This window comes from Nannobrachium achirus, assembly GCF_963921795.1.
Source record: "Nannobrachium achirus genome assembly, chromosome: 4".
In the NCBI taxonomy this organism is placed as follows: Eukaryota; Metazoa; Chordata; class Actinopteri; order Myctophiformes; family Myctophidae; genus Nannobrachium; species Nannobrachium achirus.
In genome coordinates this window covers 25535418-25546459 of record NC_137813.1, presented here as the reverse complement: position 1 = coordinate 25546459, position 11042 = coordinate 25535418, and the positions used below count along the sequence as shown (strand labels likewise).

Below are 11042 nucleotides of genomic sequence, written 5' to 3'. Positions count from 1 at the left end.
GGACATTGGGCGATGGTGGGAACTTTCATCACAGATGCCCAATATTTTACTACAGCATGTGCTCATGAAAAAAGATACCTTATTCTTCCACTACACCCTAGCCTGGTGGCACACAGTGTCCTCAAGTTACCTTTCCAGTGTCTTACTGTACCGTGTTTTGGGGGAAACTCTCTGCTATTATGTGAGATAATCTTGGCATGGAAAAGAGTGCAGTAAATTAAAAATGTAATACAAAAATGATTCCTCAATGTACAAACAGAACATAATCGGATACCATGAATGAGAAACATTTCCCCATACATTTAGCAGGCATAGGTGCTGTTATTAGAAATGTTCATGTTCATGTCAGATATACTATCAGTAGTTCAACTTTGCACTCTATTTGATGCTGTCATCTTCCAATTGAATGGGGTCAAAGGTCTCTTTGGCTGAACATGAAAACTCAAAACATGGAACACATTGATTATCGCAGACAGTGGTGTAAAGTAACAAAGTGCATTTACTTAAGCACATACTAGTTTAGTCTTTAGTCAAACATTTTTACTCCACTACGATTATTAGAAAACTTTAGTCACTTTCTAGATTTGGATTAATATTACATAACATACATTAACCACTTCAGCTCTATTTAAACTTTAGCTTTTTGAAAATAGCTGATCTATAAGGTCACAACGTGTCACATCACAACGCTTTGTGAGCTTGTAAATGTGCTATTTTCAAATGATTTTCATACATTGTATACATTTGAAACCTGTGAAAAGGGACATTCTGCATAATGGGTATTTTAAGTATATTTTGATGCCAATACTTTAGTACGTTTACTCGTAAGTAAATTCTGGACCTTCACTTGTAACAGAGTATTTCTACATTGCAGTATTGATATTCTTAATATTTAAGGTAAAAACTGTGAGTGCTTTTACCACCACTGATCACAGAGCTATATCAGACACATCCCCTGGCCTGCAGAGAGGATTGGTCCAAAGTTCATTGTTGTCTGAACACGCCAAAGAGACACGACACTGCTCTGGCGAGAGAGAGAGGACAGACTGTGAGAAGGAGACAGGGGGAAAGAGAAGCTAGAAGCTGGACAGTAGCATGTACATTTAAGTACCAGTGTGAATAAAGGAAGGGCTGAAGCAGGAGGGAAGACATATATTGAGCTGATAGGACCAAAAAGAAGGACGTTCAACACCTGAATCAGCTTCAACTTGGAGAAGATGGACATCCTGGAGACACACGCCTACGACAGGAGACAGAGGAGAAACACGGTAGCTAACCAGTAAGACTCCCTAATCGGGAGATAAGCGACCGTCAGGTCGCAGCGTGATTTTAGGCCAAAATGTGTAGGAGCAGTGTCCAAAAATGTGTTATAAAAAATCGGCCTGACGGTGGCGCTATATGGGACAGATCCATATTGATGAGATGAGTGTAGACATACTGTGTACCGATTTGCGTGATTTTAGGTCAAAATCTGTAGGAGTAGTGTCCATAAATGTGTTTTGCAAGAATCGGCCTCATGGTGTAGCTAGAAGAGGGCCATGTGAGAATTGATGTTGTGGTTTGGCAGGCAAGGAGTGTGTGCACAAAATTTGGCATGGATCGGGGCAACGGTTGCAGAGATATGAGCAGGGCAAAAGTGTGACGTGTGACGGACAGACTGACAGACAGACAGCTGGTTGAGTTTTTGACAGTAACTGCGACGTGACGGTCGCAATAAACCAATCAGAATGACATCCAGTGCATGCGCTTGTATTGCCTAGTACAGTGTTTCTCAACGTGGATTCCAGGGACTCTGTGGGTTCCTTTAGGGAGGTCTAAATTGACCCATACAAGTCTGTAACTCTGACAGTGTAGAAATGGAACCAAATAAACCCTAATGGGTCCATTTGGTTCCATTTGTACACTGTCAGAGTTAAGGGGAGACCTTGAAATGTGAAGGTTTGAGAACCACTGGCCTAGTACACTGTTTCTCAAACTTAAATTTCAAGGCCCCCTTAACTCTGACAGTGTACAAATGGAACCAAATGGCCTAGTAGGCTGTGCCACTGGTTCTGGTGCAAACACAGTATAATTGCTTGTGATCTTTGCAACCATTTGGCAGAATGCGATTTGTGATGTTTCTTTTCAATTCAATTCAAAGGAGCTTTACATTGCCAAAGCAAGTTTCAAAACATAATAAAAACAGTTGAAAATGGGGAACATAATATACAGTTGGAGGGGGTACAGCATTGTGTAAACAGAGCTATGTCACATTTTGTGACATACCCTGTACAGTACAGGGTATGAAGCTTTTTTGAACAAATATCATCATTTCTTTTTTCTCAATACAATTTAAATAGCATACAAATGAGGGAAAAGAAAAAAGCCTCAAATTGAAAAGGTGTTTAAAGGTAGCAGCTCTGTTTATGCTGTATGTGCAGTAGGTCAGGATGCCATTCAATGGTTTTAATGCCACTATGATGCCTTCTCCCCCCCCCCCCCCCCCACACACACACCACCTTTACTCTCTCATCTCCCACTCTATCAGTCCTGCATTCTCTTTCTATCTCTCGTGCCCTTCTTTTTGGCCACTGCTGCCCATTTCTACCTGTGGCACGTTGACTCCTCCCCGTCTGTCCTGACTGCAGGTGTTAAGACAGCCCCGGTAGTCCTGTTGGCTCTGACCGTGCTGAGTTGGAGTGGAGCGCAGAGTGTCCTGGGTGTGGCAGGCGGACTGGCCTTCTCTGCCGCTGGGGACTGGTGCCTGGTGTGGCCCGAACTGTTCCTCCCAGGTACAAGGCTGTGATGGAAGAAGTACTCACAATTGTTAAGGAACCCCTTTTTGTGTTTTTACCCTGCAGGCAGGGAACATATTTTTGTGTTGTTGTTGCTATGTAATAGCAACATTGTTTTGTAATTTAATAAATATTCTAGGTTTTTCTGAAAACTTAGGTCAGGCTTTAGAAGGCATTTTTAGAATCAGGTCTAATTGGGATATGTAAAAGTGTCAATACTGCAATGTAGAAGTACTCTGTTAAAAGTCCAGGATTCAAAATGTACAAGCGCAGAAGTAGCCTATTTGGTGTCAAAATGTAGTCTACTTGAAATGTACAGTGAAATACTGTTCTTGTTCATCTGAATAAGAAATTATATTTAGATATGTCATACAACAAGATTTTATTATACATTTGCTGTCAAAAAAGTAGATACCCTTCTATGTGGAGCTCTTGCATTGCAATGTTTAATTCCATCAGTTCATGTTGGCTTTCACGTCTGTCCTAGGAATGGCAGCGTTTGCTGTGGCCCATCTTCTGTACTCCCTCACCTTCCTCTCCACTCGATATTCCACATATACCTCCTCATCCTCCGCCTGCTCCCGTCTCATTTACGTGATCCTGTTTGTGCTGGGAGGAGGCGTCTACGTCTACCTCTATCCGTACCTGCAGAAGCTTCCTGACCCAGGAGTACTGACTCCGGCCGTGGGAGTGTATATATGTTTGCTCGTCCTAATGAGTGGATTGGCCTTTCAAACCCGCAGAGCGGCCACGCTGTTAGGGGCCATGTCCTTCATGGTGTCAGACCTGATACTGGCGCTCCATACGTTCAAGGTGATGGAACAGGTGGAGCACAGGTGGAGCATTGTCATGGTTACCTATTTCTTGGCTCAGCTGCTCATCGCTGTGGGAGATATCCAGGCAGTGGAGAACACGGATGACCTCGGGAAATGGAAGAGGTCTTAGTCAGAAGCCTGCTGGCGTTGGAAGTCTCAACTGTCTGCCTCACTTTTTATTCCTTTCTAAAATCCCAATAGTTGCTTTAAACAGCTTCCATTTCTCATAGCTTTTCTTTACATTATAGCGCTTGGACCAAGTCTGGTCAGCACTTGTCATTTGCTGGCTGTATTGAGAACCTTACTGTACCTAGTGGGAATGCCCACAAGTCATGTAAGAAAGGACAATTCATGTAAGCATTCATCTTCTGCGCGCGCGCGCACACACACACACACACACACACACACACACACACACACACACACACACACACACACACACAGTATATGCTATAATTTACATTTTATATTTAATGATATTTCCCATTCATTGTTTTTCAAATAACATGTATGGCAGAATCCATACTGTACATTAGTGCTTGTGAATATACATAAGTTGATAATACTTGATGTGCCTAATTTGTGGGAATCAAGGCCTCAAGGTTTCTGTTAGTCCTTAGGTTTCTGTTAGGCCTTAAGTTTAGGTTATTCATGTTGTACTGTATGCACACACACGTTGCTTCACTGAAGGATGTAATGTGTTTGCAGAATGTCCCACTTGTAAACTGTTTATGCACTGAAATTGACAACTGTACTAATAAATATGGTATAAAACTATTATTTGATGTTATTACGAGAAATGTTGACTCAAAAGTAATAAATGAGTAGCAAAAGTAATACATGAGTAGAATAATGTGGGAGAGAGGGAAACTTGAAGGACCTGGAGACCTGTTTTTTAAGAGATGAAATTAGCCAGTATACTGTACAACGCATCACAACGTGTTGCGGAGAGAGGGCGAGTGCCAAAGTCCGGCCGACGGCCGGCTGGACTTTGGCACTCGCCCTTACTGTGCGAGCTTATAGATCAGCTTAGGCAAAGAGATTTGGTTTAAATTAGAGGGCCAGGAAAAGACAGCAGGGGAACCTCACAGCATACTTCATAAGTAATGTCATGTATGCTGTGAGTTAACCATTTTCTAAAACATACTGCACATTGATTGATTTTCAAGGATGCCATGGATTCCATTAATTTCACAGGATGAAAATCAACATGCAGACATGAAACTTGCTTTATTTTTCATCATGCATTTCTTAAATAGGGCATTATAGAGAGTCAGGAAACAAAGGTCCGAGAGAGGATAGACATTCGAGACAAGACCGGGAGATGGATTTGACCTGCCAGGTCCTTCAGGCTCACATCTTTGCAATAACTGGCTGAACCAGAAGGTAGTCCGAAAATTGCTTTAATCTAAGTTACTTTATCACTGAATCTTTTATACATTTTTACAATGTACATTTATTTGGAAAGTCTACAGCTGAAAATAGAGAAAAGATTGATTTATGAATTCAATTCAAATTTCCATGACTTACAACCATACAATGTTTACCCAACATTAACCAGTGAATATCTGCAATATTTTAATAACTATTGAGAAAGTGTAAACAAACAAAACTTCAGAAATAAAACAATGAAATGGATAATGGTCTATGTACAATATATAGCCAAAGCTTTAAATAAATACGTAATGGCCGGTATGGTCCATTCACTTATCATCAGATTCGTGAACAATAGAGAAGTCTGCCCTCTGAGAGGGTTTCTGTAGTCCAGTGACATGGTAAATGTAGTCCAGTGACATGGTAAATGTAGTCCAGTGACATGGTAAATCAATGGACAGCATTCATTAACCATGGTACATGAGGGAGCTCAGCGATCCATTGTGTTATCGTCCCCCTGCCATCCACTGAAGCACACAGCTCTCAAGCGCTCACAGAAGTCAAGTTCTTCCTATGGGAAACAACAATTGCAATGCAATACATTTATATCAATCTCAAATTAGTCCAGATAAGACGACACAATAAATCTTTATGGCCTCATCAGTTGCTGAATTAGCTTTGGTCCATTTCTGCAACCTTCAATGAGGACTTTGCAACAGAGAGTACAATTCCTTTACAGTACAGCTTCACATAAGAGCAGTGGTTCTCAAAGTGTGTGTGTGTGTGTGTGTGTGTGTGTGTGTGTGTGTGTGTGTGTGTGTGTGTGTGTGTGTGTGTGTGTGTGTGCGCGCGTGCGCGCGTGCGTGTGTGTGTGCGTGCTTGCGTGTGTGTGTGTGTGTGTGTGTGTGTGCGCGTGTGTGTGGCCCTTATTGACCCTTACAAGTCTGTAACTCTGACAGTATACATTGGAACCAAATGGACCCGTTAGGGTATAGAAAGGGGAGAACTAGATATGTATAAGTTTGAGAACCATTGAAATAGAGGACTGCTGCTTCATCTGTTTTCCCATTAATTGACTGACACACGGTTAACACAATAATAATTAGATGCATTGTACCTGACACTCTTCTTTGCCCTGGAGGTCTTTGGCTCGCTGTTTGAGCAACTCCTCCAGGCTCAGAGAAGGACTCCTGCATTCTCTGACCCCCTGGGGGTTCTCCTCCACCAGACTACAAAGGGGATGAAAAAGACTGAATAAGGAGAAGTTCTAATGGTGGACTGGACTGAGCTAAAGAAAGCAAGATGAATGTTTCTTACCAGCAGAGGGCACCAAGGACGTGTTCGTGAAACGTGGAGTGGGGAGAGCGCAGAACAGACACCAGCTGTTGCACCATACCCATGGACAGAACCGTGTCTGGAGGAAAGATTACAAAGGTGATTAAAATTCATTTATACTTTTTGCACAATGCTTACCTGTCGACAATGTGTTTCAGTTGAAACTGTGTCATTTTCAGCCTTGCTAGCTGCTGCTGCTGCTAAGAAGCAACAAAAGCGTTCTCAATCCACCAGGCTCAGTGACAGTTTTGAGAACACAAAAAGTAACCTGTAATACTAAAGATATGAACTGTACAGATCCCATTCACAACATTTCAATTGCTATGTTTTAGCAGATTTTCGGTGTTATACAGCCCTTCATAATGTTCACTTTACTGTCACCAGTTCACTGTATTGCCAGAACTGTCAGCCGTGGCTGAAGTCCACAAAGAATGTAGGTTTAAGTGGCGAAACTGACACAAATACTTTCCCAGTTGGAATGGGTTAATGAGTCAAGTACACAACTCATCCTACCTTTCTGCTCTGGGTGCGCTGTGAGGAGGTTGAGCAGCAGAAAGGCCGACTTGGTCCTCAGCTTCTCGTTGTCAGACTGCATTCCTCTCATCAGCACCGAGAAGCCATCATGAGACAGGAACGCTCGGAGTCCCGCCTCCTGCTCCCTGACCAGACCTGGGGTGACGGATTGGAGAGGAAAGTGTTGTAGACAGTGTGTTTAATTTTGGACCACAATGCTTATGAGATCATTTTAAGATGAGACAATGTTATTCTCCATAGAGAAAAACTTCCTCTATTGCACCCATAAACTAATTTCATACCCATTCTGTAAGGCTTCTTTGTGGTATACAGGCAATCCCTGTCCCAAAATGAAGTGCATTTCACAGCATGGACAGTAACTACTATACCTACAGTAAATTCAGTGTCTTACTGCTGTCCCTGTCTTGTGCTATGTAAGCTACCAGTAAGACTCCCTAATCGGGAGATAAGCGACCGTAGGTCACTTATCTCCACAAATAGGGCAAACATTTTTTATTCCATAAACTTCCTGATCCATGTTGATGACATGAGTGTAGACATACTGTGTAGTGATTTTCGGGCCAAAACTGTAGGAGCAGTGGCCAAAAATGTGTTTTAAAAATCGGCCTGTAGGTGGCGCTAGAAGAGGGCCATGTGAGAAATGAGGGGTGGGCTGTCCGCGTTGCCTTGGCGGACGAATAGGTACTGGCCCCGGCTCTCCCGGACGCTCCTAGCCTGAGTTACGGCATTTTATGTGAGCTGCAGTGGCAGGGGGTCCTCCACTGGGGGCGCCACCACTTTTGCATCCGTTCTGGAGCACCAGGAGTGGGTGGTCCCCAGGAATTCCCCGTGAGCAGCTCCGTTGGGGTGGTCATTTGGTCATTTTTGCACATTTGGTATTTTTTTTACACCTGGGGGTCCCCCAGGGACCTGGGGGTCCCTGGAACTCCGGGGGTCCTTGGAACTCCGGGGGTCCTTGGAGGTTGTAGTTTGGCAGGCAAGGAGTTTGTGTGGAAATTTTGGCATGGATCGGGCCAACGGTGGGCGAGATATGAGCAGGCCAAAAGTGTGACGTGTGAGGTGTGACTGACTGACGGACGCACGGACACCTCGAGCAGCTTTCTGTAGTAAGATGCGACCTACGGTCGCAATAAATGTGTCACTAAACTGTATATGGCAATTGAATGATACTGATACTGTAGCATTCTGGGGGGTAATCTGCTAACAGGAATGTGGACAAGCCAAATGAATTAGTGATTGTACATGGCATACATACAGTACATTGGCCAACCGGTCCAGAATTATTACATTACATTTGTTATTATTGTTGTTATTAACTAAAAGAAAATCAGTTCGGCTTTTGATTTACTTTTACGAGTGCATAATGGTATTATGCACATATGTAATTTTAGATTATAGCTAGATATACTGTATAGCAACTAAAAAGGACTTTTTTTTTACACAAATCTTCTCTTCGTTTTGGGGGGGGGGCCTTGGCACGAAAAGAAGTTCGAGAAACACCGATTTAGAAGGTATTCGAAGAACCAGGCCTCAGGTCTTTAATGGGTGAACAAAAGGTGTACTCACATGACACGGCGTAGAGGGTCTTGACCCTGACTGTGGGACTGGGGTCCGTGTCCGTCAGCTGCAGCAGCTTGGGCAGCGCGCCCTTGTTGAGCAGGTAGCACTGCACCTCGGGCATGTTCTGGGCACAGGAGGCCACGAGCTGGGCGGCGCGCCACCGCACACCGCTTTGGGCGTGACACAGGCACTGGGTGATGCACAAGTCCAGTCCACCCAGTACCATCAGGTCTGTACGTCGTTGGGTAAAAAAAAAAAAACATTGTTAGAAAGGAGTTCCGTTATTATGCAAGTTTAATACTTGACAATGAATTATCGCTCAAATAATTGCGATTAACAATTTAATTGTGATTCTGTCTTTGACCATTGGAACATTGTGAATGAAAATTACATTTCTGTTTGGCTGTTAGGCTTTGTAAACAAAAAGGTGCACAGGGAAAGATATGGCAAATGTAACTTACATTGTTTAAGAACCTCATACTTTATATGAATAGTGGAAATTGCCGATCTACAAGCTCAAAGCGTCACACGCGTTTTGATCTTGTAGATCTGATATTTTACACTATTTTTGAAAATGTTTGAAGATAATATGAACATTCTTCAAAATGGAAATGATTATGACGATTATTATCAAAACATCATGCGATTATAGCAAACAATTGCAATTAGGCAATGTTGTAATAATTGTGACAGGCCTATCCAATGAATGTTGGAAATTTTGGCACATAGACTGATCACTCAAGAGTGGCAGCCATAACTGCGGTGTCAAGCTGTATCTATGTGTGTGTGTGTTTACAAAGCTTTCCTGCTATTCTGCTATCAGTATATAACATCAACACATCTCAAACTGAACTAAAACATTTTGTCGTCACTGGCTTATACCTATCAAAATGTACAGACAAACAATTGCCGATTTACTTAACCCATTAAGACCCAAGGCCGATTCAAAAATGTACATTTATTCATTCATGCCACCACATACAGTACAGTAGTACCACTTACCTCTGGCATTATCTAGGTTCTCACAAAAGTCTGACAGGAGCTCCAGAGCCGTTTCCCGCTCATCCTCTTCGTCTTCGTCTCTCTCCTCCTCTCCCTCTCTCTCCTGGACGCTCACGCCGTCTTGGCGTAGGACGGCCAAGCACCGCTTCATCTGCTCCACCTCGTCCATCTGTCCTTTACATACTTCTGCCAGAGCTGCTCGCAAAAACTCTTTCCTCTGGAACAAAGAGAGAACTGCAGTTTAGGGCCGTCACGGTCACATTAAGCTGACGATTAATTGTTAAGCAAATCGTTGCGATTAGAACTGAACTGTTTAGAACAAATGTGTTTTATTTGGTCTTTTAGGCTTTGTAAACAAAAGATTCAACAGGGTAAATATGACAAATAACTTAAATATACAAAGAAATGACTGACTGGAAACACTGCTACACTGGTGAGCTTATGTGCACCTGAACTAATAGATGTATTGGTTATTGAACATTGCTGTACCTCCTCTGTCATGGGTTCAACGGGGGCGGGGCCATCTGCAGCATCCCCAGCTTCTACTGCCAGGGCCAACTGTAGGACACCCTGGAGGTTGTGGGGAACTCGTCTGCCTTCTGCCATAGCTCTTTAAAATAGGAGAAGTCAACTTTGTTTTATAAACAAAAGCACCATAATGTTTGCTGGTTCACATAACAATAAATCCCATAATTAGGTACAATCCAATCAGTGTTGCAATGGTCTTGGGTCCCGCGCCCCCGACGACCCATATCTTTTTTGAGCCGGGGTCTCGCACCCACCGAAGTTCACACCTCGACAACCGTTTAACATAGAAACTAGCCTATTTGCATATCAATAGACCTGTATAGTAGGTGTCGAGCGACGTTCGCAACCCCCCAAACATTGAATCACCACTGCACCACTGAATCCAATAGAGCACGGAGCTTTGATAAATGTATCAGCACTTCAGCAGTTTAACTATGTCCATATGATGATGAGTTACTTATCCCATTTCAAACGCTACACAGTACAAACAGCTATATAATTTTAAAAGCACAAGCATACTAAAGACAATCACAATATTAACACATTTATTTTCATTAATAGACGTTAATTAACTTGTTATTATGATTTAGTAATCTCATGGTTTTCAAAGTGGATTTCAGGGACTCATAGGTTCCTTTGGGGGTCTATATTGACTGAACCAAATTTGGTTCCATTTGTGCACTGTTACAGTTAAGGAGAGAGCTTAAAATGTAAAAGTTTGAGAACCACTGGTGATGGTCTAATCCACCACCACACACCACCATCCATACAGCTTGTATTTGGCACATCAGCTGACCATTAGTCTGTAGCCTACCTTTCCCAGTGTCCAGAACAAACGTGTTAAGATAATTCCTCCTTCGAGTGTCTCCCAATAAGTCTTTAACAGGGTAGACAGGCAGCAGCACTTATAAATGAAGACATATGAACACACTAGAACGTTCTAGCTAGATGATCTCATCAGGATCTCATGGTGACAAGGGGGCCGCCATGTTTACCGTAAAGCCTAGACCAAACTGTCAGACAATTTTCATCATGAATGTGTAGTTGCGCCATAAATGAATGAAGAATGTTTGGGAAAACATACTTGCAAAAATAATGTATGATGACTGAAAAAGTAAGT

The 11042-nt window shown here is 42.7% G+C and overlaps 2 protein-coding genes across 2 annotated transcripts; one reads left to right on the top strand and one right to left on the bottom strand.

Annotated features, from left to right (window-relative positions):
• Positions 1 to 1037: 1037 nt before the first annotated feature.
• Positions 1038 to 4366, top strand: tmem86b (transmembrane protein 86B). The gene is made up of 3 exons (XM_080723931.1): positions 1038 to 1268; positions 2528 to 2771; positions 3262 to 4366. Exons 1-3 carry the CDS (start codon positions 1218 to 1220, stop codon positions 3717 to 3719), a joined length of 753 nt encoding a protein of 250 aa, XP_080580057.1. The 5' UTR covers positions 1038 to 1217; the 3' UTR covers positions 3720 to 4366.
• Positions 4367 to 5129: 763 nt separating this feature from the next.
• Positions 5130 to 10794, bottom strand: hspbp1 (HSPA (heat shock 70kDa) binding protein, cytoplasmic cochaperone 1). The gene is made up of 8 exons (XM_080724344.1): positions 10737 to 10794; positions 9884 to 10004; positions 9395 to 9611; positions 8399 to 8623; positions 6812 to 6967; positions 6281 to 6377; positions 6081 to 6192; positions 5130 to 5534 (listed from the first exon to the last, which is right to left on the bottom strand). Exons 2-8 carry the CDS (start codon positions 9998 to 10000, stop codon positions 5454 to 5456), a joined length of 1005 nt encoding a protein of 334 aa, XP_080580470.1. The 5' UTR covers positions 10001 to 10004; positions 10737 to 10794; the 3' UTR covers positions 5130 to 5453.
• Between the last annotated feature and the right edge of the window lie 248 nt (positions 10795 to 11042).

Excerpts from the sequence above, each read along its gene's own strand:
- tmem86b (XM_080723931.1), top strand. The coding sequence starts at position 1,218 with ATGGACATCCTGGAGACACACGCCTACGACAGGAGACAGAGGAGAAAC. Across the intron at positions 1,269-2,527 it reads GGAGACAGAGGAGAAACACG|TCCTGCATTCTCTTTCTATC; the intron begins GTAGCTAACCAG and ends CCACTCTATCAG. Across the intron at positions 2,772-3,261 it reads GCCCGAACTGTTCCTCCCAG|GAATGGCAGCGTTTGCTGTG; the intron begins GTACAAGGCTGT and ends CGTCTGTCCTAG.
- hspbp1 (XM_080724344.1), bottom strand. The coding sequence starts at position 10,000 with ATGGCAGAAGGCAGACGAGTTCCCCACAACCTCCAGGGTGTCCTACAG. Across the intron at positions 8,624-9,394 it reads GAACCTAGATAATGCCAGAG|ACCTGATGGTACTGGGTGGA; the intron begins GTAAGTGGTACT and ends AACGACGTACAG. Across the intron at positions 5,535-6,080 it reads AGGGCAAAGAAGAGTGTCAG|GAAGAACTTGACTTCTGTGA; the intron begins GTACAATGCATC and ends TGTTTCCCATAG.